The following is a 27,385-nucleotide window of genomic DNA, read 5'->3' on the forward strand; positions in this document are numbered from 1 at the left end:
AATGCTGGGAGATGTCAAGCAGAGGCTTGGGGGCTGTCACGAGGCATTCTGTGTTTGGAGAAGGGATCCAAACAACAGCTTTCTTCCTGCTTAAGGAAAGAGCTTAGGAAGAAGCAGGCATGGAGAAAGGTCCCTCTCAAACATAGCACTGACGAGGGAGGGGGACAGAGCCTTAGCTCCACATCTGCCTTGGAAAGACAGATCTCTGCCTGCACTCCTTCCATTCCCAGGGGGAAGTGTCAAAGACATGTCATCTCCTCAGATCATTACTGCAAGTTACAGAAATATTTTCCCATTGCTAAAAAAGACTACTAGATTATCTTGCCTCCATTGCTATGCTATTACTCCTTATAATACTGTGAAATTAAATGCAGGGAGATTTTTTTTAAAGGACAAAGGTTTTACAAGATCTTAGGAAAGCATAGCACTGTTAGCCAGTGACTATTATCTTCAGTTTCTTCTTTAAATCGTGATCCACAGTAGTACATCCACTGCACACTCAAGCTCCTGGACACACGCATTTTATGTTCCTCCCCTCACCCTTACCTTCATGGATTTCTGGGCTCCAATCACTCACTTCCTAAAACCCTAAACCTCACCTTAGGGCACTGAAGTACACATATGGACAAGCATTCATAGGAGAAAAACTCAGCTGAAATAACTGCAGCAACTTGCCTATAGCCTTTCATCCTTGCTCCTTTTCCTGGAAGGCTGAGCCAAGACTCATGGACGAGTGCCATGGTGTTTGCCTAATTCTGTGTTCATCCTCGGGGCTGTGCCCATGCCCACCCCACCCCACCCTCTGCGGGCGCCTGGCAGAGCCAAAGTGGACAATTGTCTGAGAAGGGAGGTAGCCAGAGCAGCAACACAAATTTTGCCCAGGCTCTGAGCATGGGTTTCCATCTATGAAACATATGCTGGACGTTGCAGGCAATGGCAATCCCTTCCACATTTTTGAACACTGATGAACTTTGACACACAGTCAGAAGTCAAACCAAAGCCACCTGGGCCCACCTGTGGTAAGTCAAAACTTGTGACATTTCAGTGTGACACAGAAGTACTCTTTGGGAAGGAAAAGTAAAGGAGGTTAGGTATGGGTTTGTTTTATTTGTTTGTTTATCTTTTTCCGTTCAAGGGTGTATTTATTTTCTGACTGACAAGAGATCCCTTCATTATTAGTGGGCTTAAAATAACTTGCCAGTAATAAAAACAAGTTTCTCTCTCTCCGTTTTCCATAACAAGAAGCTGAAGAGTGGTTCCATGTTCAGAAGACCCTCGGAGGTCTCTGCTGAATTCATCGACTGTGGTTCAAATCAGTGTGCAGCACAGCCACTGAGGGAGAAACAGAACAAGAAGTCAGAACATCTGGAAGGCCCACAGGATGCCACCAGGGCACTCTACAACAGCTCTGGGAGAACAAGCTGGGAAAAGCTGGAGCTGTGTTTTAATCTGTTACATGCGTAGGATCCATATGGTCTGGAACTTTGGGGAAATTTACTGCCAGAATCAGCCTCAGACATTGCAAGTGGGGTCTCTTCTGAGTTCTCCAGGGCAAGCTGTGTGACCTTTGAAAGATCCTAGGGTTGGAGTATGCAATGTACAATTTTAGCTAGATTTAACTAATTGTGACTGAGGGTCACAGGGCTTCCTAGCCATCCTCCTCCCTTTGAGCCAGTCTTCAGCTTAGATGACTGATTGCATGGACCTCTTGGGGCCTCTTCCAGCTGTTTCCTGAGATGTATTTGTATTCTGCAAAGGGAATACTCAATCTGATTGCATTTATTACAGCTTCAACAGGAGAAATTTGCATTAAAAGCAATGTGGGGAAAAGACGACCTGGCATCTTAAAAGGTCTCTTCTAATTCTGGCAGGTTGATCAGTACATTCTTTGCCAGACAAGAACAGTTCCCTGCTGTGTGTTTTCTAATGAATTGACCACTGCCCTCTGAAAGTGGACAGTGAAAAACACTGTGTAAGCACTTCCTCAAGCAACCTTAGGTGTTTTGAACATATCTTTACTTTTTTGCTCATATAAGATAAATGTTCATTCTAATTCAGACCAACCTTCCAAGCTGAAGAGCCTTTTCACGTAATTATCCCTTTGAATCACTACTGAGTTTACCAGTTTTAATAATCATTTTAAATAAATGTATCTTAGTGCTGTCCATTGCTGTAACTTAACCAGATGTATTTCAGTCTGACCAGCCTCACCTCAGCCAGAGAGAGCTGGATGACTCCATTCTTGTCTTTGTCCAGGAGATGAAACACTTCTGAAAAGCAGAAGAGGGGGGAAAAAATGTTGGATGCAAACCACAGAGTTTGGCACGTAGAGAATGAGTCTGAAAAAAATGTAGAAGTCTGGCTTTTTGCCATGATCTACAGGAAATCTAGACTGGTTCTGTAAGGGAATGTTACAGCTGTTCTTTCCTCTTACAAGTCATTTCTAAGCTGCTTCATGGGGTGGAATAGTCAGATCTACAGCAGCAAACTGAGAGCTGGCAACAGGACAACTATAAAATCTGATGCAGTAGCATCTGGTACGATCCAGGGACAAACCAGTAAATCAGGTCTGAGTAAGGACCGTAAATGATACCATTTATAGGAGATTGGACAACTTGGGGGCCAGAGCACTGACCATAAAGTGTAGATGACTGCAAAGCAGAAGAACAAGGTAGGGTATGAACTCATGTCCCACACACACTGCATGGTCATTCAGACAGAAAGGCTTTTGCTATTTCTCTGCTGCTTTCTCCAACAAACACAATTTTGCTGGCACCCTCATATCACCATGCAATTGGCTACATTCACAGTTTAAAGACATCAAATAGTTAATGAAACCCCAAAGTTTTCAGGGACTCCCCTTGGCTGTTGAACAGAGGCACTTACTGAATAGAGTCTCCAAACGGATCATACAGGCCACAAACCCATCAAAATCAATGGTTAGCTTGCTGCAGGCATAGCGGATGACAATGCTGTGCTGCACCTGATCATTTAGTGTGAAACCTGAAAGGATGGGAAGCACATGAATCACTGACACAGGAGGTTGCTGTCTTTGATGTGACTTACCCATGGACTGCTGAAGCTGCAGGCAGACCAGGGTGAAGAATTGAGGACTCTTCCTCCCAGAAGGTCTGTTGGATGCCATCACCCACCTCTGCTGTGGGTCCTTTCAAAAGCCCATTGTGCTGGGTGAAGAGAGGCATAAAGTTCTTCCACAGCTTTCTGTCAGACTGCACATTTCACATTGTTTCACAGCATAACCAGTTCTATGTTCCCCAGATAAACCCCTAATTAGCAAGTCTTGGTGTTGCAGCTGAATAGCAGTGATTGCAGTAGAGCCAATTGCTCACATAACACATTGGGCTCTATTCAGGCCCATATTAGTGCTATTTCTGTCTCTGGATCATTCACATGGACTCCACTGAGCACAAGGCAGATCCTCTAGACACCCCTGAGCTGGCAAGCACTGCTCCAAAAGTGAATAGCACACATCACGGAGGGTATTGTTGGGGCATGCCTTGATCAGTCTTGCACCTTCTCTAGTGTACAGAAAGGTGGTAGGGGGAAATGAAGGAAAACATGGGTTTGGACATAACTCTGAAAGAAGACAATTAGATTAAGAAATTACGAGGCCAAAAATAGAGCAAGTAATAATCAAATGGATAAGCAATGGTCACAGCATGGACAAAAATATCAGTGGTTCATAATGCAGAACAGAGGATGGGTTTTGATGTAAAGAACAGCAAAAGGACGTAGCAGCGTATGACTGTCAGGAAGGGAGAATGGCACTGGCAATGCTGGGGTCTAGGAGACAGGAGGGAAGCAAAGCCATTAAAGGCTCCACTGTTCTTCTGATGTTTTGGGGGGGGACTTCAGTGATCCAATGGTATCCCTGAGCAGCATACTCACCTGCCTCTCTGAGAGCATTTCGCATTTCATGGGAGTCGATGGTACCAGAGTAGTCACTGTCCACTTTCTTATAGATTGCCTGCAGCAGAGGAACGGGGGAATGTGGAAATGGCTTTTCAATGTGTGCTCATGCAGCAATGTGAGGGTGCAAGCACGGGCAGGCAGGCTTTGGCTTTCATGGCCAGGTAACAACAGTAGTGAAGACATGGTAACATGAGGCTCACCAGGAGGTAGCAGCCAGAATGAAATAACCAGGGATCCTCTAGGGTCTAACCTTGGTTTGTTGGTCCACTCTGCAGCTTGTGCCCTGCCATCCTTCCCGTTCCTGTAGCTAGATTAAGGCCAGGACACTCACGCCTACTGCTGCTCCGTCCACACCACCAACTCTGCTGTGCAGGCACAGCCTTGGCCTTCTGATGGCTGGGACAGGGGCTGTCCCTACCAACCCAAGCTCCTACTCTTTGAAATGTTAATGAGCAAGGGAAGTGTTTCAAGTAGCTACTGGCAAGCAAGGCAGGGTGGGAAACACTTTCCATTGGGCTGGCAGCCTGCCTGCCTTCATGTCACTTGGTGGCAGACAGGCCGTTAAGGAAAATATCCTATCATTTGGCAAACACTGCAACAGGCAAAGTCCATTTTGCTTAATATTTCAGATGAGATGACAGACGCTTCCTACTGCCAGCAGGTTTATTACCCAGAATTAAAAGCCACCCAGACCTACAGCGCAGATTAGAACTGGCTCTCAGGGCTTGCTCTGCCAATACTAGCCTCAGGACAGAGCTGGTGCCTCTGGCTGGAGGAGAGCTGAACACCCCTTCATGAACCTCCAGGACAGATGACTGTGCTGACCAGCATCAAGCATGGTAGCACCAGACTTGCCCGAACAGAATATCACCAAACAAGGCAGGCCCAAATTTGACCTTCCATTAGACTGCTTGATTCTGGGTACCCTTCTTGGGATATTAAATCCTCTGTCAGAAAAATAATTCAGCACTTCTACAAGATTTTAAAAGTACAAAGCCAGATTTTTGTAGGGCCTAAAAATATGTGTTTCTTATGTTTGCTGGTGCTCAGCTAGCAATGTAACATATTGCAACAGCAGAGCCATGTTCATATGAGCTTTAATACAGCTGGCAGCAGAGAACTGTCTTTGCCAGCAATGAAAGAGGGTTAATCTGGCTTTCCATAAGGTACTGTAAATTATGGAGAGTCGTGGGACCAAGGTGAAAGAGGATCTGCCTGTGTCCTTTTAAATCAGGGATGTTTCTGAGCCCTGGAATGAACTCCAGCCACGAGAAGGAAGGCTTCCAAGTATATCTGCCTGTGGTGGCTTAACCCTGTCTCAGTTCTGGATCTGTACTTGAGAGCTGAGAGGCAAGGGGAGAGAGTCAGAAATATTAAGTTACCAAATACTTTTGAATCTTCATCCAAAGTGTCTTGAATTCTACAAGCCCCAAGGTGCCAGTCCCATTGGTCTACAGATGTTAAGGCATGTTTCAGAAATCAGGATTCTTTTATCATTAGCAAAACTGGAGAGCAACTAGTTCTGATAAAACAAAACACCCATCTTAATGCTGTATTCATTCTTATTTGTAATATATCTCCATCTCACACAAGCATGCCCACAGCTTTACATTTGCTTAGCTAAGGCATGCCAAGAATTTCTAGGCTATCTGCACTCTCAAGGAATGATACATGGGATTGCTAAATATATAAGCGTGATTAGATCCACTCACATTTTGTATAGCTAACAGTAGATTAAAGCCCTTAGGGAAACAAAGCACTGGCCTTGCAGCGGACAAGTGTTAGAAAGCAAAGACAGAAACTGCGAGTGAACAGAAAGAGTCAATAGCAGGCTACACAGTCTTCTCCCATGGCCTTCAGGGCCTTGAACATTCCTTCCTATGGAAAATGATGCAGAAACAAGGAGCTGCCCCCATGATGCTGTACTTACTAAGTTGCCCTGTCGGGCATGAGAGGCTGTGGAATGCAGGGCAAAAGCATCACTTCTAACAGCCAGTGATCTACAAGATCCATAGCTAATCCCTGCTGACCTCAACATAACATGTCAAGAGACCAACAGTAGTGCATTCCTGGCAGCATGACTCTTGACCCTTCCAGCATGTCAAAGGAGTACTGGGCAGATGTGCTGACCTCTCCTTTTCCCTTGGCTATACAAAGGTTATTAGTACCCATGTGTCCTACAAGCTATGCAGAAGGGAGGGAGGCACAGCATGTACTCATAGCCTTCCCCCTCTGAACAGGCTCTCCAGCCTGCCTCTGCTGCTTTGAGCTCTGTGCTCTATAAGCAGTACCTGACTTAAAGATGGAAGTTGAGGTTGTGCTCAAAACCTGCCTCCTGCCGAGCATTCTATGTATGCATCCAAAACTGCACAGGTGCATCCAGGCAGAAGGTCCCTATTTTTCCTCCCTGCTATTTTTAGGGAAAAGTTTAAGCAATGAGAGATGCAGAGCAGGTGATAGAAGTAGCTGATGATTCAGTGGTTCAGGTTTCTGCCACCCTGAGCTGATAGAGCTGCTTGGATGAATTTTATGCCTCCAGCCATGTGCCTGGACAATGAAAGTGTGAACTTAGCCTACCTTGTCAGCAATTTTTGCAAAGGACATCCAGAAACTTTAAAGGTCATGAAATGACATTCAAAGGATACATCTAAAAGGCTGATCATCTCCCTGCAAGTGTTAATGTTGAATCCATCACTTTTAATATCCTTTCCTGTATAAAAAGGAAGTAAAATCCAAGTCAGATGTACTTCTGGACAAATATTTTTCTGCAGACAATCTTGGAGATGTCACCCACCTTAAAATCTTCTTAGCGAAGTAACTGGTCTGCCTTTTTTTTTTTTTCACTATTTCCCTTCAGCTGATTAACATGGGATTTTTTGGCACTGGGGCAGGGGATGCTATTGGTCTTGGGGGTGGTAAGCCTCTATCTGTCCACAGAAGTTATGCAGCAGCATAATAGTATCTTCCCATGGTGGTTCTCCCAAGAAGGTACAAGGATTATAGTGCCTCTGGGGGACATCGGCTCTTGGTAGGGGAGCACCAGGTGGTACTTTTTGTCCCCATATTAGAGTTTCAATGAGCCAGGAGAAACTCAGCTAGGGGTGAACAAAACCTCAGTTTTTCATCACCTTTAGCTGATAAAGCTGGGTTTCGCCAGCACATATCCCATCTGTGTGCTGATGGACCCAGGCACAGACATTTACTCTGACCAAAGAGCAACTTTATGTCTTGCCATTTTGGCACGTGCCTCTCACTTCCATTTAATGGGAACTACGTACTGTGACTTACTTTTTGCCAAAACCTGGTTTAGCACAGTTTGAAGTTCAGTTGCGGTCAGTTCAGGGTCCTGGACAGAAAACATATTTTAGGTCTTAACGCAAAAATTATTTGAAACAAATTATATTCATTTGCTGTCAGACATCCGGGGACCATTTTCCTTCCAACCCTTCTCTAAGGCATGTAAATCTTTAATTTTTTTCTAACACTTTACAGTTACTATCAGAAATCACATGGAGAAGATCCTCAGAAGCTATGAATATATCCTAGCCTTTCAAATGGTGTTTTTTTAGGTGTCACAACCCAGTAAATGTTAACTTTTTAACAGGTTTGACTGAATTGGGTTACTGTCTTCTTTCTCAGCTGAAGAGATTCAGGAAAGGACTTGAGATTTTCTAGGTTTATGGAAACTACATATGGAATGGAAACAAATTGCTCTTGGGGAGATTCCGATTGGACACCAGAGGGAAATTTTTCACACTGAGGATAGTCAACCATTGGAATAATCTCCCCAGGGAAGTGGTTGACTCGGCCACGTTGGACACCTTCAAGAGTCGTCTGGACAGGGTGCTGGGCCATCTTGTCTAGACTGTGCTCTTCCTAGACAGGTTGGACTAGATGATCCCTGAGGTCCCTTCCAACCTGTGATTCTGTGATTCTGTGAAACTACAACCAAACAATACTAAAATTGCCCTTTCAAAACTCAGAAAGATCTTTCTAACTAACAAGATGTGTTCCTTCTTCAGTGCCAGTGGCCACCTGTTCATTACAGCCACAAGCTAGCACAGCAGGGCTTTGTAGATACTGAGGTTTGTCAAATACAATAAATAGAGAGAAAGTTCAGCCAACAGTTTTTCCAATTCCCAGGGCTTCTAAACAAAAAGGAAGGAATTGGCCAACTAGGTAATTGTCAGAATTATATGCTAACTCCACAGGTAATTTATTTCACCATGGGATAATATTTTCACAGTCCTTAATCCCACCACCCCTATTTTCAAAGTTATTCCATGCCCTGCACTACTGAGGGAACAAATCACATTTAGCACCAATAAGCGGAACAATGTAGTAATACTGTTCTATTGTAAAATAAATTGAACTGAAACTGTGAGTTAATAAAAGGGGAGAACTGCTTGGGTTTTTGAAGACTAGACAGTAAAAGGAACTGGCAAGTCAAATATTTGCATAATCGTAACAGAGTTCCCAATCTTTTTCTTTCACTTTAATCCACTTACCTCTCCAGAGAGCTTTTGAAACAGAGTCTTGAACTCATCATCTATATCTTTGTTATCGACATGAGGCTAGAGGAAAGAGATGACCGAGAGTGTGGTTTACAAGGTGGTTCTAGAAAGCGAGTTGTGGATATCGTAAAGCAGCTTTACAGGGGACTATTTACAGCAACAGAAAATGAGCACTTGTTCTGCAGCAATGGTGAAACAGAGGCACTACTTAAATCATGACCAGCCAGGGACTGGTTTCATTTGGGAGTAAATACTTTCTAAGGTTGATGAAAAAGTTCTCTTCTGCTACCAGAATAGTTTTGTAAAATAGCTGCAATGAAAATGTTGCTGCACCTGGCCATAGCAATTCAGCAGTTCCTTGGAAGTCTGCTTTCGCAATTTCTCTTGGGCTTCAGGAATACTATTTGTTTCTATGAAAAGAATAATTCAGTGCCCTCCCCACCTCTTCCTTCCTGTACTAGATGGAAGGACAATTTAATGCATTCCAGCCCAGTCTACGAGGGTGCAGTTTCTGTTCCACGTGGACCCAGGTACATGAAAGTGCACAAGAAACTAGGCCATGGGGATGAATCCCCATAACCAAAAAATATTTTTCCTGAGCACAAACATATACTGTGATCCCAGCTCAGGGGAAAAATAAAAATATCACCCTTTTATTGCCCCCACATTATGGAAAAGGCTGTTAAAAAAACAAACAAACAAGAAAACCAACAATCTGGCAAGTTGAGACATTTACCTCATATGGTTTTGCAGCCACCACATCACCAATCATCCTAAGGAAAAACAGAAAAAAAAACACAACACCAAGAAATGACAAGTCTATCATTTGCCTTTAAAAAAATTACCAAAACAAGCTCTTTTAATATAAGGTATTACCAAATGCATAGAACAAACCCCCAGGTTTTCTGCTTCCTACATCTCTGTCTTTCCCACCCCTTTGAAGATATTTTCCTTGGGAAATCCAACCTTGTTGTTTTTGTCTTGTATCCAGACTCCTGCTTTTTCATTCAATGGCTGCTATTGATACAACCCTTTTTTAAAAACCATCTCCTCATCATCATACTCCCAAATCTTGCACTCTTTAATTGTGGGAACTTCTACTTCACAGACCTGAGGGACCTAGTTACCACTTGAGTGCTTGTTGGAAGCCATCTGAAGAGCCATAACTCTCTACCATGGAGGTGTGTGTCTCATATATGGTAGACTACATAAGAAAACAGGTCCTAGAAATGAGCCTATATTGCTGGTGAAGGGAAAAGATAGAATACAGAATGTGGGTGCAACACCTGACCTTTTCCTTTATGTGCCTCACAAGCTGAAGAGGAGGCTTTACAGAAGAGATACTCACTGCGTTTTAGCCTTTTTCTCAGAAAAAACTCGCAGGCAGAACTCTCCATTTTTGTAAGGCTCAAAAGTGGATGGCACAATGAGGTACTCTCCCCGGGGCAACTTCATGCGGCTGGAGACTTCACGCAGGTTGACATAAGGATCAGACCGGGCTGCCGGTTGGTTCCTTGCGAAGAAAGCACGATCTGCATGAATATCTGTGTTATTTTCCAGCTGTGGGAGATGCGTTTTTGTTAGAAACCATTTGACGATTCACTGGTAATCCAGATGCCCTATTTCAGTTTCAGTGCTTTAAAGCCATCTCAAGTTTTTTCTTAGCATGAAGTAATAAATGAGCGAGTCATAGCATAAAAGATAACCACTAGGGTTTTGTCATGGGAAACAGTCAGGCAGACAATTAGAAGGGGAAAGTATCTTCCTTTATAAAGATTATCTTTTCACATGCCTCTTCATAGTCTGGGATATAAAATAAATAAAAAGATCATAAAGTGTGCTCATATCTGGTCAAACTAGTACCTGCTGTACTTAAATAGTCCATGTATTGAGCATTTTTTGTTTTCACAGGCTGCTTATGAACAAATTTAAATTTCAGAATGTTTTTGAGCAATTTATGATATGGTATAGCTCTCCTAATTGCATAGGACTTGTAGTCTCTGACTTATTTAAACAGACAGAAAATAATAGTAAACAGAACACACTAGTAGTCACAAGGGTGTGACTTTTGGGGCCACATTAGATGATTTACCCAACTTCTGTTAGTAATACTAAGGGTATCCCTCTGGATTATGTGGAAAATAATACTTAATTTTTCCTTGATACCGATATAATATTGAACAAGTGAAACATAGCATAGCTCACACAACAAAACACTAACGTAACTAGAAACAGTAGTGTAACAAAACATCTCTGCTTTAAACCTCCTATTCATGACTCTTGCTCCACAGGGATGTCTTTCAAAAAGTATGATTCAATGATCCACAAAAAGTGCTGTGTGGTTGACACAGGGTAGGGAACGTTGCATAAGGATAAGATTTCTGGCCATCTAAGGTCAGAGTATACAAAGATGCTATCAAACATTTTATAATCATTCAGTTTTTCTGTTGTAAATTGTAGAAAAATATGGTGTTTTTTCCTCTTTTGTTCTGAAGGTAAAGTTGGATTTAGTATTTATTCAACAACCCCATCCTTTATCCCCACTCAATCTTAAGCTAATAGTGGGACTGCAAAGATTAAGAAGCCAGATCCCTATCTTTTTCAATATATAAAGTTCATTTTCTCTTTGCATCTGCAAGGCTGTTAAAAGAACAGAGTTAATTGCTACATGACCACACATTAATTTACTGAGAGAGAAGAAAAGGGCTGAAAAGCCAAGGAAAAATTGGCAGTGCAGGCTGCTGGACCTCAGTAATGAGTATAGGCTATTCCTACTGCCAGACACCCCTGGGGTCTCTTTCTTCAGGATTGAAAGGTCTCTTTGCAGCAGTATTGACATTGGGGAGGATTAGGAAAGGTTGAGCGGGGTTTGTTCAATACCAGGAGCCCCAGCCCAGGACTATAAAAGGAATGGACATCCAGAGTTTGGCATTTCTTTGAAATAACATTAGCTACATTTTCTCAATTTTAGAGTGCAGAGAGCCTGTTCTGCCTTCACCTGTACTAAATAGACAAATTCTGACCTCTGTTATACAACAAGTATAAATGAAGTCAAGATTGGGACTCATATGTCTGTAATAAAGCCTTGTGCCCCAGTCCCTTGGAAACGGTTATTTAGAAATTGAGATATTGGTCCAGCGATCTAAGAACAAAGTTCTCCAGAAGAGCTGTCATTAGTAAGGAAGGTGTCTTCCTGGTACTAAATTCTCCTAAGGAACAGGAGGTGCCCATCTGGAGGCTAGAAGTCTTCAGCAGAGACTACATACCTCCTGAGGAATCTGAAAGGAAGAGAAAAAGCTGATGTTAAAGGGCTGCTACACACCCGCATTTATCATTAGAGAAAAAAAATTAGATAAAGCCTTCTTCAGACACTTTTTTGTCATTTTCATTTACAAGCACATATTGTAGTATCAGTTATACATGAAGTTCTAGCTTCTGCTAGAGCTGTTCGAAATGAAAAAAAGGATCTTCATGCAGAGGAATCTATACAACATTTAATTGCTTTTCTCCTGATATGGTGTTGTGAATGATACTGTGTGTTGGAAATGCTTGGGTAAGCCTTTAAATGTTCAGTCAGGAAAGTCAACAAGTTAGCCCACTTTGCTAACCAAAAACAAACTGAGAATTTATTACAGCAGACCAAAAATCTACTAGTCTACTGTTACTGGAATATGATGAAAATATAAAGCTACCATCACAAGCAATCAGCCTGAGGATGATGAGGTTGTTGTAAGGCAATTAGAACAAGTAACAGATTTCAAGATTTGGCCCTTCCTAAATTAACGAAATTGCTATGTTAATTTGTACTCCAAATATGAGGTAGCTTTTCCAAAAGCAATTAGCTGTCCTGAAAGTACAGATTCCAGTGAGAGCCAAAGAGTGTGTCCTCCCAAGTCCCAAAAGAGCTTTTGAAAATGTTGACCATACAGTGATTCTGGGGCCTGAGATGGCTTCAGGCCTTGTTCCTTATAAGCAGCATACCAGAAGGCAGGAGCTTGGTGACGGGCACATTTGCAGTGATTATCAGTAGCCAGTTTGAGCTACATGACTTACAAAAGCTCTGCAGGGCAGGTACACCTGAACATACATTTTTTCACCTTCTCCTCTTTAGGTCACCATCTATTCTGTCCTAACTGGACCTCCTCAGCCACAGCATCATCTGCAGTTATGTAAATCTACAACAGTGTGTGACCCAAGTAACTTGGATCATAGCTGGATGTCTACCTGAGATGACTTAGCAGACAGGTCTTTCAAGAGAAAGTCTTCATCTTGCAAAGGATCATCAAGTCTACTCCACTATGGAAAAGATCACAGAGGAGGCAGATGGGATGAAATAGATGTAAAGCACAAAAGTGCTGCTAACTTCTCCAGGGTTGTACTCAGTGACATGAGCAACAAACACCCTTAATGTGCAAATGCTGGATGCCAATAGGCTGGGGTGCTTGGCACCACGCAGATGGCAGCTTAGAAATGTGCTCGGTGAGAACCATTTGTGTATGCAGAAACTTAGGCACTAGGGAAAACCTTTGCTAGTTTTGAACCATCCTGCACAAGATATATTAGCAAAAGTCAGCCATTCCCATCTGCTCCCACCTGTGCTGGTTAATGATCTTCATCCAATGGAATCTGTACAGCATTTAATTGCTTTTCTCCAGTTATGATATTGGGAATGATAATACTGGTTGGAATTTTTTATATTTGCTTCTCTCTGCTCACATCACAGAAATTAGAGGTGACACTGTAGAATTTTTCCCTACATTATACTTCTAGAGACAGAAGCAACACTGGGAGAATCAGAAAAAAAACCCCAAAATTACTGAACCAGAACAATATCATGGTAGACAATGAATCAAACCAATTTTGAAACACAAGGGGAAAATAATTTAAAAAAAGAAAGTGACTGCTGAGCACTAACGATAGGCTGTAATCAGAAACACTTATCTGGAATTGCCAGGCACCCTGAGCCTGCCCCCATTCAGATTTTGTAAGAGAAAGATCTCAATAAGACTGTTGCTAAATTATTGCCTCTAGTTTTACACTGCTGTCCTGTTAAAGTGGGACAAAAACTAAGCCTAAATTTATCTGAATCTTCCCACATTATGTGGGTCAGGCATAAATCAGAGAAGGATTTAAATCATCTTGCAAAATCCAGTTCTTATTGAAGTGTAGTGCTGAAAGTCAAGATGGAGCACATTGTTAATTTTTTCCAGTATAACAGAACAGAGAATAAAGTCTTTAATCGGGAGCAAACTTTACCTGATAGAGCGAATAACCAATACTAAGCAGAGCATCTCCCATTTTCTTCTGTCTCCTGCGGTTCTTCTGCATCAAACCCACCAGTATAGTACAGCACGGCTCATTCAGACTCCCTTCATGGTCATCATCAGGTTCATCCAAACAGATTTTAAACTGGGGATTGGTCCAGTATGTCGCTAAGAATTCCCAAGGCAAGACAAAAAGGAGAGATTTTGTTGTCATTGTAGCCAAGATGGCTGTTACTAGAATTACAGAGAATATCTCTTTGGAAGAACTTTTGCCTGGAGTTTTTCCAGTCCTTTCCATTATGCTATGTTTTTATGCTTTCACAGCTATGCTGAATATCAATTGGAGCCATGGCAAATCAAAGCACCAAGATATTTCCTGGGGAGTAATGACCAACAAGGAGGAGCTGATATTGTTAATTCCATCCAGTCATTTATCTCCAGGAAACGTCTTTGGCCAAAGCTGTTATTGTTGCAAGAGGACCAAATGTCAGACAGCCTCTCCAGAGGTCTAACCTGAAAATGGATGGGAAAAAACACTGCCACTGAACTGTGACACTTTCCTGGCCTACTCAACCCTTCGGAGGATTACTCCAGTCAGTAGCAAGAGCCCTGCGAGCAGGAAAAGCAGACAGAAAAAAAACCTAAATACAGCCATGAATTAACTGCTTAGTGGGTTGGTAATCCCCGACAAGGAAATAAGTGTGAATTAGATCTTGCTTTAGGCTGCCAAGCTTTTGCTTAATATCTAAACCCTGCAGAAAGAGCTGCACCTCCAAGTGCTTCCCACTGAAGCCCCCTCTGGCTCACAAGCATTTATTTTGATTGTTGTGTTGGTATTTCACCAAATGCCCACTTGGCTGGGTCTCCACCTTGGTAATTCTGGCAGCCCCCAGCAGTCGAACCCCGTCTCCACTGTCCATTAAACAGGGTCAGGTCCCATTTATTGACCTCGTTGCTTGTCAGCGTGTCGGGAGTCAAGCTGCAGATCTCAAGGCGGGTGAACTGCCTTTGAAAATCCGAAAATGACATCCTGGTGCACAAAAAGACCAGGGTTAGTCCATCAGCCTGAAACAGTTGAGGCGTGTGCAAATGGATGTCTCTCCCAACAGGGCAGCAAACATTGGTACCACAGAACTGCCCAAAGCCCCATTTAATTGAACTCTAAAGCTTGGAACTGGCTTTTGGGAAACAAACTTTCCCTCTCTGTCAATGAGGTGTATCTCCTAGAGGCAGTTGTTCTCAATGGCTGTTACACATTATGGGCTCTGTCATACTACTTTCTGTCATCCCCAGATGTGGGCAGTCTCTCATGGATCATACTTCCTAAGTAAATTCACTAAAAGTGGTGGAACACAATGTGCAAGGAAGTGCCATTTAATGGGAGTAAGAGTTAGCCCTTATGAAAGAGTCACTCTGTGGAAAAACAGTCTCTGTGTTTTGCTTTAATTCTATCATTAATGTTTGTTTTTACCATTCCTAGTAGGTTTCAATGAGTGACAGAGCTTGGTCACTTCATGCCACCGGCAGAGGTCTTTTCTCATTTCTCAGTGCCTTATGGCCCATATAACTGATTGCACTGAAAGATGGTGGGTGTTTATCTTTCCAGTCTAGGACAGAGTGACATGGATTCAGTACTGATCCATATAATCAGCTAACTGGGATGGGCCTTCCATTAGGTCTGGGTAAACAGACTCTTCCCAAGCTGGTAATCTAAACTTTGTCATTAGTGTGTAGCATTTAGGCAAAAAAAAAACCAAACCTCAAAATACAGAGCAGCTGAGGTTCATTCTTGCCACCTCATTAATTTTATTACCATCTGGTCTCTATATTTTGGATAAGCACTGAGTTATGCAAGCCCTAATAAAAGGTAATATTTGAATGGGAAGGGAGATAAACAAGAGGCTAACAACACACACACACGCATCATTATTAACCCCCCGCGTGCTGGCAGTTTCTCTCCATCCAACTGAAAAGACTGCTTAAAAAGCATGAGTGCACATAAAATGTCCAAACAATTAAGCTAAGCAGATGATTCTCACCAAAACTCTCCATCATCTACTTGCTTATCCAGTGCCTGTTTTAGTTTGGGATCAACATAATTCCATTCAGGAGCACTGCAGACAAAGCACAAAAGCAAGCTGTTCAGTTGTTGTATTTTATTCTACAGGATCAGAGTGTTAGGCTCTGTCTTTGGTTACAGCTGATAAAGGAGTATGTATTTCTTCAACAGCTAGACCTTCTGCCCCTCCCTATGGCAGTACACACTGCAACCTGACTATACAGGGCTGGAATGAGACTGCAACTGTATTTGCAATAAATAAGTCTTAAACTGAATTATCACTGCCAGGTGCCAGAATGTATAAATATTGCAGACTGGCTGGATTAGGTAACATGCAGCCTGGAAGTCAGGCAGAACTTCTCCATTGAAAGATCTGTCGGGATGCTTGATAGTCTCCCTAGGGAAATTATATAAACTCCGCTGTTGCGGTTACTAAAGAACAAGAAAGCAAAAAGTTGGGGTTAGAAAATGTACTGCAGAAAAGAGCATTGCTCCTTCCCCATTCTGACGTTGCTGTGCATCAAGCTGGAATTTGCTCTGATCTGCTCCCATGCAACGGTGCAGTTCTGCGCCTGCCTCAGCAGGGATGTCCCACAGTAAAACAGGTCCAAGAAAATCAGCATGTGGCACGTGTGCATGCCTGAAGCACCTTATCCTGGGGCTGAGCAAAGCAGCTCTGATAAAGGTAAGAATAATACTAATATTTATCTCTGTTTTCTACTGTTAAGTGTTATACAACATCAGCACTGGTATTGCAGTCAGACAGGACAGGAAACTGAAATCTCAAAGTATTGCATGAAAAAACATTATGGCCCAAATGAAAGTAAATTTTATGCCATTCTGAATACGAAAATAAAAGAGGTGTTGTCACTGCCATTCTCATGAGATTCCAAGGTAGCTGAAGCCCAGGGAGTTTCTGATATATTTTCAAACTTCTGGGTCCTTAGCTTAGTCAGCATCCGCATTTTTTCAAGATTCTCCAGTAAAAAACAAATACTGGTCTGATTTAGAGCACAGCAACCTTAGAGCTGAAGCAGAGGCACAATGGTTTTAGCTTTGCTGTATTCCCCAGGAATGGGATTGGTTTGCATACCCTACTAAGGTCCTGGCACCGTCAGTAGGATCAATGTGAGAAAAGTCATCTTGTAAAATAACATGGATATGGCTTGCACTGGGCTGCTCACAATTAAAACATGGACTGTTCTCTCTTATTAGAAAGCTCTGCCTGAGGCAGGAAAGAATGTCCGCTGGGCAGAGCAGATCAATATCTAACCTTGCTAATAAATTAATAGTGTTTTATTCCAGGTGATTTAGTATCTCTCCTAAATGTGTTTTGTGATTGGATTAACTGCATAGTCCCAATTTAATTTTTAAAAGATACCAAAACACACTGAAGAGAGAGAAGCAAGGGCATATAAAAACCTACTTATCACTCCAAGCTCCAGTCCATTCCACTTCACCCCAGGGATTTCTAAGCCTCATTAGTTTCTCTGGCCGTCCTCGGTAATACACCTGAAAGATCCACAACAAACAGAGTCTGAGCACTTCCATTATTCCAATCATCACAGGGCAATTGCTTTTCAGACAGGATAAAACATGATTTGTACTTGAGTGATGCAGTCTATTACAATTGGTAATAGTTAAAAGACACCTAGATACCTTCCGACCTTATTTTACATTATCCTGTGCTACCAAGTGAGCCATTAGCTGCAGCACTCACCATTTCATATAATGACAGCAACCTGCAAGGAAAAACATCGTCTACAAAACAACTGAATAGCTACATCCTCAAAAGCAGGAGACATCACAAAACACAGCAAGGTTGGAAAGAGGTTATTTGGCATGGACACCTCTGTAATGACTCCAGTTTCAGAGAAGCAGGAGTATCTAGGGCTCACTGTGAAGGTGAGACTAATGGAGGAGTTAATGAAAGAGGCTTTTACTCCTTTCCCATTAGCACTGATCATCAAAGTACATGCTCCCACCTCATGCATAGGAACACGTGGGGAAACGGCTGCCTCCTCTGCTGTGTCTCCTTTCTGTACCCTCTATTTCAGTAACAGCTTGGCCCACCTTTACATTTTCTATTCCAGCCTGTTGGTACAACACAAGTATACTCTACATTGCTACCAGTACGGAGCTTTCAACCTGGCTAAGTACTACAGATACTTTTCCTGTAAGAGGATGCATAAGGTAGCAACATTTTTATTTGGTCAGTCACAGAAAGGCATCAGAAAGTTGAAGGCACTGCAGTATTGCAACCCCAAGCTGTTTTGTATGATGGCCCTGGAGAGGCTGGCTTACCTCTTCTGCTCCAGTGATAGAATAAGCATGTCCCTTTACCAGCTTCCGACTTGTGATTGCTTCTTTTTCAGCTACAGAAGTTATCTGGGGCAATAAAAGTATACACATTTAGGACTACATATTTTGTACAAACACACTTTTCATAAGCAGATTAACATGGGGGAAGATATCCAAAGTGGTATGCACAACAAACATTCATATTCCTGATGCAAAATGTATTAAATAGAGGTGAGATCCACAGTAAAAGTTCACCTCCATGGTTTTATGCCCCTAAATATGCAGTCCACGCGCAGCAGAGATTCGAGAATGTACAATGAAATCTAAATCCAGTTCCCAGCTCAGGTAATAGATCCAGTCACCTGCAAACACATGTTCACATGAATTTGGCTCTAGCATGCCCCAGTTGAGAGCCAGAATATCAAAATTTCAACTCTAGTAATACTGTATGCCAGGAATGAGGATTTCAAACAAGATAATGAAATGGGATGTGAAAGGAGTGGAATTTCCAAAACATGTACAAATATCATCTGTAACTTGAGAGAATTTATATTACAGGTGTCAGTAATCTTTAGGATTGAAAACTAAAGCCAGAATCAGACTACAGGCCACAACAAAGTGTCTCAAAGAGTTTATCTCTGGCAGTTGTTTGTCTGGAGCTGGAATTACACAGAATTTGAATGAGAAAAGATACTCAGAATGAAAACAGAGTTCAGGAATACCAGTCCCCAGTTCATGGCTCAAAGTGTTATCACAAACTGTCTTGTAAAAAGGGAGGCATGACAAGAGTTGGTTATTTAGAACCTCATCCAAAGATTTTATAACTGAAATTAATAAAAGCCTCCCATTAATTGTAGTATGCCTTTAATTCAGACCTTCCTACCTATGTCTAACATTGGTCTGAGCTTTTGTTACAATATGGACCAGAGGCCTGAGAAGAAGAGTGAAGAGAGTAAAGCGGCAGCAGTCTCTTACATCGATGGAACAGCCAAGTAATGACCCAGCTCTCAGAGCCTTCTGGATGATCTGGTACAGGTTTGAAGGAGCCCGCCGCAGCTCATAGGACTCAGAGATGCCTCCAGTAAAATCCTCAAAGCCCTCCATAGTGGACCCTCCTATGAGAGCTTCATAAGAGCCATTCAACCTGTGGGGGAGATTATAAAAGGTATATAAGGTGCCATTTCCACTTGGAAGCATTGGCACTGCAGAAAGAATGGCTCATAATTTAGTATCCCTCAGTCTGTGTGATCATCAGTGTGACCTGGGGACCAGAAGTAAAGCCCCTTGAAATAGACAGTTGGCAAAACCCTTTATGGACCTAGAAGAAACTGTAAATAATGGTGGAATGGTGGCTGCATTTGAGTGAAGTGCAGTGTATCTAAAACCACTACCACCTAGGCAGTCAACTTCTGCAAACCCAGGAGTGTTGCCTCCTGCTTAGTGACCATACTTGGCATAGGCCTTCTCCAGCAGTGCGCTCCAGAACTCGTTGCCTTCCTCTGAATGAACGAAGAGCAGCTTCCCGTTCTTGGTGGGCAGCCTGTCATCCACCACGACATCCACCCACTCCCCGTACTGCCAGAACTGGTGAAAAGAAGAAAGGAAAAGATGATGAGGGCTGGTGTGCACATAACAGCTCCACTCTACTATCTTCCTACCCCTCCACCTGTCATCAGTTCCCCTTGGATAAGACACTTTAAGGTTTCATTCCCATTTTGGACTCCTCTCCCTTGTAATAGAGGTAAACTCTTCCCAGCCCTGTGAAGTGCTGAGCAGGCTTCTTAATGCTGTACTAAATTTTGCTGATAGGTAATACCAACAGCAACTAGTTGCGCACACCATCTGGAACACTGTCTGTGCTCCATGCAGAGCTTACATAGTGCAGAGTCCAGAAATCTAGCATGTAAACAGGATACTCTAAAGTCTCTTTTCTTGTCTACTCTTTTAAGTCCAAAACCCCTGGGGGGGAAATAAATAAATAAATAAATAAATAAAACCCTAAACCAAGAAACCAACAGTGCCCCTGTAAAAATGCTGCAAGGAGACGTCACCCAAAGGGGAAGCACTCAATAGTGCTAATCCTTTCTGAAAATACTGGGAAATGTGTGAAACATTGCTAATGCTGATTTTTTTCCTGAACACTAGAAACATTTACTCCAGAATTTGATGCAGTCCTCAAAGGAAAGAACATAATTCACACAATAACCCCTCAGCTGAAATGAGCTGGTGGAAGGGATAGGTATGTATGTGCTCTACAACATCTGTCCTCACCGAAACACCTTCTTGAGGTTTGCAGAATGAATCCGTACTGCTTACACCTGAGCCTAACCTCTAGTTAAAGCAGGCTGGCTCAGTTCCAACACACTGGGTCTGCAGGCAAGGGAATTCAGACAAAGGCACAAGAAGGGAAAGGAAGGAGGAGAAACTGCACCAGCCTGAATTCACCCTCCACAGTCAGCAGGAGCAGAGCTTGCCTTGACTCACATGGCCTGATGGTTTGGCTCAGTTTACAAAACCTGTGTAACTCACCAGAGCCCTATCAGCTGTAGGACAGCAGAACCTAGGCAGTGAGCAGGTGTCACTTCATATTTTTTAACTCTGTTCTTCTTTTCTTCCCTCCTTGCCCCACACAAATTTCACTTACACACTGTAATTCTTGAATATTTAGCCTGTGCCAAACACAATAAAGCTGCTTTTAGCAAATACTAGCACTTTCCTCTTTTATTCTCAATACTCTGGTCATATAGGTACCTGGAAATGAAAGATCCCAGCATAGTCCTCCTGGAAGCTCTGAGCCTTGGGAACAACACGGTACAAGATATCTGGATTCAAAGTGAGAGATGCAATGGCAGCTAGGAGCCAGCAATCACCTAAAAGCACATATGTTACAAGGCAGAGAAGTTAATTAATAAATAGGGGTTTGCCGAGCTGATCCTTACACCATTATGGCATGCTCCCATCTAGACTAAAATGCCAGCCTTAAGCGTATTGCAAGGTCCTGCCAGACTCAGTATTGGTTCAGCAATCCGTTCTTGTTTTGTTGTGTTATTTATCTCTGTTATTTATCTCTTTTGCTCATTTTCCACTCACCCATACCACACAGGTATCGTGGGGCCTCTGATGATGATCATGGTAGTAATTTCAATGGTATGGTTTGGAACTTTGTTATTTTGATTTTTTCATGAAGTTGTGAAAGCAGGCTGCTTTATCTAAGCTTCTAATAGCCTCAGGAGGTCAAGAACATAGCCAGAGAGAGAAGGCTTTTGAGATATGTGGGTTGCAACACCTGGCTGGGCAGTACAGAGCTAATGATCTGTGGTACTTTAACTAGACCCAAGCCGCCGCACCTAGGTGAGACAAGGGCTTAGAAGGTATCCAGAAGAGGGCAAAGATTCTGAGTTGATAGAAGGGTGGTGGGACCTCCAATCCTACCTTTTGGAGAAGATTCAATGCATAGCAGGAACATTGGGGTGGCTATTCCTTCTTAGCCCCTTTTTTTGAAGGTCTGAATTTGAACCAGTACTTAGGGTTATTGCTACAGAATTGCCCATGGTTCTAATAGAAGCTGAAGTCCCCTGGGAACTCGGCAAGGAGGTGAGTCCTTTCTCTGTCCCACACCTTATCCCGGAAAGGTTGGGCACACCTAGCCCTCGCTGGAGGCTGGGTGTCTCACAGCTCAAGCAATTTGCTGGGTTACCTGCTTTTTATGGATTGGAGGTTGGGTAAATGGAAGCCTGTATCACACCAAAAGTGGTGTGCCTAGGAAACTCAGTGACTCATGGGCTGCTTACAGTGTTTGCATACTGCAAACGGTAGAAAGAACTTTCGTGGTTGTGTGTTCTCATGTGTGCAGAAAGTCTAGGAAAACAAAACTGCTCTGAAGGTACTAATGTTTTCCTGGTTCCCTGTGGGTTATCTGTGCCAAGACATAGTTTCTTTGTGCAGGTGCATATTCTGCAAAATGAATTGGCATAACTGCTCTTGCTTCAGTGGAAATAAACTAACAAAGAAACCAAGGAAAGAGTTTTATCTGCAGCATGATTAAGATTAGAGTAGCAGTTAAGTCTTTATATTGATTTGGGCTTTATGATTTAGTACCACAATGACTACAATTGTAAAGGTATGATACAGGGACTTACCTGGTGCTGTGTGTTGCCTGTACCCCACTGGGAGTTACACTGATGCCTCATATGAGCTAAGCAAAAAACAGCTGTTTCCAGTTAGGCAAGCAGTGACTTGAGAAACACCTGTAAAGTGCTCCTGGTGGGATGATCTGTAGCCACCTGAGCTGGCTGATCTGATATGGATGCAAAACCATGATCTACCCAGTGTGCTAGCCCAGGCATTTCCAGCGAGGAAGGAAAACCCGATATTAGTATGTAAGGTGCCAGTTGAACCTTGCTTGAGGATTGCTCCTGGTCATCCTGGCTGTCACAGTCAGAAAAGAGCATTCAAGCTAGAAAGGGGTAGAAAATGGCTGGACTACCTGCTTCTCCCCATCCACCCACTTTTCTTATAAGAGGAGGATAAAAAACTCTGTCCTGCTCTTCCTATGCAAGTGAAGTTTGAAGACCGTGTGTGAGGCAGGTTAAGTGTTACTTTGCAGAAAAGTTGTTTGAGCCAAGAGCTCTCACTTGAAAGGTAAGATTTCCTTTGTAGAAGAGAAGATAAAATTAAAGGGTTGTGAGGTGTTTAAACTGGAAATAGGAAAAAGTTGCTGCTGTGCATATAATGATGCCAAAAGCCTCACCCTCTAGAACGACTGGAGGGGGAAGGGGAAAAGCCTTCTAAAGTTAGAACTGAAGCCTTATATTTTTCAACTACCTCAGATTTTCTTGCTCTCCTGGCTGTTCCAGGCATGCTGTGAAGCACAGAAGACTATTTCTGTAAAGGTGGTAGGATGGGGGGTCCTGGTATCCCTGTTGTGCCCCACCACCCCCAGTGAGAGCAGAGGAAGTCTGTAGCAGTGACAAATTGGTGCTCTCCCAATGTGCAACATCTGGAAGGGTTTCCCCTTTCCAGTCCAGGCCAGGTTTTTATAGCCAGTGAAGGGGAAAGTACTCTGGGCTTTGCTGAGGATGGTGTATGTCTGATGCACAGTTAGGCAGAAGAATCAGCAAAAGGAGAGGGGTTTCCTTAAATACGTTATTTACTTCCCTGACTCAAAACTAAACAATTTCAGAATTTCATCCCCATAAGATGCCAAATGCAGCGTGAAATCATTTACAGCTATCTTATGATATGAATTAACATCTTAGCATCTGGGAGAGCGAGCGGCATTGGCGCTTCTGCCTCCTGCAAACGCGCCGTGCAGTCTAACCTCCCTGGGAAGTATTAGGGGCAAGTCTGCTCAAAGCATCTGTGGAAAGAATTGTGTTGGAAGAATTGCAGTGGTGAACTTGGCCTTAAAAATAGTTATGTCTGCCTTAAGCAATGCAGAGTACCATTTCTTAACCTTACTTGGGGGACTAATATCTTTGGCTAAGCTTGTGCCTGCACAAATATTAAGCGATCCCTCCAAAAGGAATCAGCTGGGAATTGGCCGCCGTGCAGTAACTTGATAAAAAGGAAGGTTTGCATGAGGTGTCTATATGCAGATGGTTTGGAGCCATCTTTTATACACAAGCAACACGTTACATTCAGGTTCTTGTGATTTTGGCTTTAAGACAAATTAAAGAGGATGGAGGTATCTGTCCATACAAAGGAGCTTCCAGGATGGAGCCAAAACTACCCAGGTTGCTTCTTATCTTCTTGCAACCACAATAGGATCCTGGCCCATTAATAAGGTTTCTTAGCCCTACTGGGTAAATATATTGCTAGATGTAAAGAAGTACAAGTTGCAGTTCCTTTTTTCAAAGTTCAACATCATTTTGCCAGCAGCAAATCTCAGAGGGGTTTTTTGTGGTTATGCCTACCGTATAGTGTGGCAGCACAAGCTCCCTAGAAAGGCAGCTTATGCAGAAACACTCATGCTTGTCCTGATTCAGCTGCAGGTTATAAGCATCTTTCAAACTGTGAGGAAGCTATTTGATACCATTCCTAAAAGGTGAATTTTTGGAGGGAGAAGAAATGAGGCCAATTGGCCAATTAATTAAATATTTAATTAGAATGTATTTCCAATACAGTTATAGTCAGAAAAACTACAGTATCAAAAAACATTTCTGCTTGCTGTATGCATTGGAAGTTATAGCCTTTTAGATTATGAAGATAAATTTTAAAAAAATAAGTCTTTTCAGCATTATCCCTGCAAGGCTAAATCACCTATGGGCACATACACTGCTTTCTGCTCAGTAACATATTTCATGAACAAAAGTTTCAGACAAGTGCCAATTACAGTGTTTACTGCTGCTGCTGAATGTGCTAAAAAGAAGCCAGCTTGATTCCTGGATCTGAAGTCATTTGCAATGTTGCTAAAGTTCAATTCTGTTCTTTTCTTTTCCTTTTTTTTTTTTTTTAAATTTGAAATAAGCAATCCTGACCTTGAGTTTGTGGTGGAAAAGGTAAACATGAAGCCTAGTTGTGCCTAGCTCTCGGTGTGTACATATATATACATCTGTATATATTCACGCACTGGATCTTGGAGAATTACTTTGCCTATTAGTGTACTTGAAATAAAATCACTCATGGTTCACAGATGTACTGAGATGGCTTGTGTTCTTAGTGCTACACAGGTGCCTCCTGGTTTTTAGCAATAATCAAATTGCTGCGGAGAATACTGAACCCTTGGTGACCTGGGAGCTTAGCGAGTCCCCTATATTGATGATGTTTACCCAAGTGCGTTGCACTCACAGAGGCCATAAAATAAATGAGAAATTTGATTAGTTTCAGTTGCCACAGAGCAGTCCTCAGTTTCTGTTTAGCTATGATCAAATTGTCCAGATGCAGAGCATCTAAACTCTTCATTGACCTAGTGATGGTGAGTTTAAGCCAAAAGGTTCCAAGATCTAACTGGACAGTACAGAGGCATTTCTGCCCTGACTGTACTCTGGCTTGTTGCTATTTTAGCAATGCCTGGTGTTCAGAAGGGATCCAAATACAATGTTGTGGCTCTTGCTTCCCTGTTTGTCAAGCAGATTTGACTCTCGGCTTTAGTCTCTGCTGGAAGCCCTTCATCAGAACTCATAGTACCTGGGGCATCCTACCAGACATCAAAAAAACACTAACCAACTAGCTTTAAACTTTCTAGCAGTGCAGGCTGTTCCTGCTTTGACATTCCTAAAGGAGGCTTCCTAAATTTCTTTTATGGAAATGAATTAAGCTCTGCACCTGGTACAGAAAGGCAAAGGAACAGCCAGCAAAGGAACAGGATTTCTTCTCTTTGGGGTCTCAGAGTTATCAGTGAATGTATTTTTTGAGATCTAGGGGATCTGTTTCCTAGGACAAGGTTCTTCTATACCCCTGGGCCCACAGGACCGACCATCAGAAATCAGAAGGGCCACATATTAATGTCTATAGCAAAACTGGTGAACAAACCCAGTGCTATTAAGCACTCTCCTGCCTACAGGAGCACCAAAGGATCCCTCAACAGGCATCTGATCCATGTTAGAGCTGTCAGGCTTTGGTTTGCTCTCCAACCTACCTGTAACCTTCTCAAACCTGCCCATAAGAAAAAACGTGCACAAAGCCTGCGTAGGGTGGGCTCCTCAGCTGGTGTGAACTGGTGCACCTGCGTTGGCTTCAGTGGACTTCTCCAGCTGACAGCCCAGGCTGAGGGACCTGCAATGCCTGGAGTACCCTCTAAGCCTTCACAGCAAAAGTTACCCCATGAATATAAATGGTGCGGATCTGGAAAGCTAATATTAAACTGAGAGGGTTTGAGTATGTTTTATATTCTTCAAATTAAATTTATGCCACTTTCTTCTTAAAACGTTCTGCAAATAATTCTGGGGTTAACTTATTCAGATAGCTGCAAGAAAACTTTATAAGTCACCTTTAATAACTAAGACTATATGATTGCATTTCAAGTTGTTACGAGGCTATCAAAAAGATATGGTTCAAAGAACGTTTAAAATATTTCAAGTCTTTCAAGTTCCCATCAAACTTCCCAAGCTGATATTCATCTAGCTTACACTGTTGACAAAGAAATAAGTTTAATGGAGTGAGACTAACTCTGGGTTTTCTTGTTCCTTTTGTTCATATAAACCTAGACCTGCGGTGTTTTTTTAAAAGAAAAGAAACATGCCAGAGAAGATTATTAAAAATAGGTTCTATTTCCCTAAAGGACTTCTTAACAGGTCACATACGTGGCTTATGTGAATATGTAAACAGGATCTGTTTCAATAAAAGCATTTTACACGAGGGCTTTAGCAAACAAGGGCTTTGATATTCAAGGTATTGAATCAAATACCAAAAAAGCATAGTATGCCTCAGAGATGTAAAGCAAATACCTGAACACTAAAAGGGAAGTCCCATGCCTATATTCTGAAGTTTGTTTTTGTGAAGGGTCAGTTTGTGTTAGAAGCGATTGTAAGCAGCCTTGCAGAAACAAATTGGATTATTTTGATTATTTTTCCTTTGAGAGAGAGAGAGAAAAGGAAGCTCCTAACAAAAACAGAGTCAGATATTGGGCCTTTTCTTCTAGGTTTAGGGGCCTCTTTCAGGACCATAACGAGGGGTACTGCCCACCAAAGGCTGGCTTGGAAAGCTCAGTGGCAGGCACTGTCCCCAGATTCACAGGAGGCTTCCGGGCCCAGTTCTGCTGTTTGATGGATTTTGGGACTGCACTCCAATGAAAACCCATTTAGCACAAAGGACTGGGACTCCACAGAGACACTCAGGAGGCGGCAGAAATAAAAAGGGGCTCAGAGTATTTGCATTCAATTTGTAGGCTTAACACAAATAGTGCCTTGACCTCTTCTAGTTTAAGAGCAGGTAATATTCGTCAGTCCTTTAGCTTGTAAACTGTCAAGGAAAATGAGGTTTTACTTCAGGCATATGGTCTGTATTTTTTTATGTTATTATAGAAACTTCCCAAATTGGAGGTGACAAGATATGTCGTTTTTATTACTTATCTGAACCATTTTCCTAAAATACAGTAAGTGATTTCCCCATACTCTGTTCCAGCATCCGCTGAATAAATACCCTGGAGCAAGTATATGATTGGGCATCTTATTTTTAGCATTTGAAGCACAGGCCCAGTCACCAGGGAATTTTTTAGCAATTGCTTTAATAGTGCTGTGTTTACAGAACCAGCATTGGTATTATTTATTGCAAATGACTTGCAGAAATTCTTTGAATCTCATTTGCACAATGGATAGGCTAGAAGGCCAGTAAGGTCAGGAGTACTTTGGTAAGCAGTGCAGGAGGGAGAAAGG

At 42.5% G+C, this 27,385-nt stretch overlaps 1 protein-coding gene across 2 annotated transcripts in view; it reads right to left on the bottom strand.

Annotated features, from left to right (window-relative positions):
- Window positions 1-1,090: 1,090 nt before the first annotated feature.
- CAPN8 (calpain 8) overlaps window positions 1,091-27,385 on the bottom strand; it is a 30,597-nt gene continuing 4,302 nt past the window's right edge. Inside the window, exons 3-21 of one of the 2 annotated variants that reach the window (XM_009509285.2) lie at window positions 20,823-20,941; window positions 19,522-19,655; window positions 19,047-19,215; window positions 18,075-18,158; window positions 17,197-17,282; window positions 15,751-15,825; window positions 14,581-14,741; window positions 13,704-13,879; window positions 11,714-11,725; window positions 9,796-10,007; window positions 9,184-9,220; window positions 8,442-8,507; window positions 7,222-7,279; window positions 6,579-6,643; window positions 5,316-5,384; window positions 3,910-3,988; window positions 2,887-3,003; window positions 2,212-2,270; window positions 1,091-1,332 (exon numbers count right to left, since the gene is read on the bottom strand). In XM_009509285.2, coding sequence (XP_009507580.2) covers window positions 1,309-1,332; window positions 2,212-2,270; window positions 2,887-3,003; window positions 3,910-3,988; window positions 5,316-5,384; window positions 6,579-6,643; window positions 7,222-7,279; window positions 8,442-8,507; window positions 9,184-9,220; window positions 9,796-10,007; window positions 11,714-11,725; window positions 13,704-13,879; window positions 14,581-14,741; window positions 15,751-15,825; window positions 17,197-17,282; window positions 18,075-18,158; window positions 19,047-19,215; window positions 19,522-19,655; window positions 20,823-20,941 — 1,802 coding nt within the window. In that variant the 3' untranslated portion in view covers window positions 1,091-1,308. Of the gene's footprint in view, window positions 1,333-2,211; window positions 2,271-2,886; window positions 3,004-3,909; window positions 3,989-5,315; window positions 5,385-6,578; window positions 6,644-7,221; window positions 7,280-8,441; window positions 8,508-9,183; window positions 9,221-9,795; window positions 10,010-11,713; window positions 11,726-13,693; window positions 13,880-14,580; window positions 14,742-15,750; window positions 15,826-17,196; window positions 17,283-18,074; window positions 18,159-19,046; window positions 19,216-19,521; window positions 19,656-20,822; window positions 20,942-27,385 lie in introns of both variants that reach the window. The other variant, XM_064446330.1, reaches the window with a different exon arrangement.

This window comes from Phalacrocorax carbo, chromosome 3 (assembly GCF_963921805.1).
Source record: "Phalacrocorax carbo chromosome 3, bPhaCar2.1, whole genome shotgun sequence".
Taxonomy (NCBI): domain Eukaryota; kingdom Metazoa; phylum Chordata; class Aves; order Suliformes; family Phalacrocoracidae; genus Phalacrocorax; species Phalacrocorax carbo.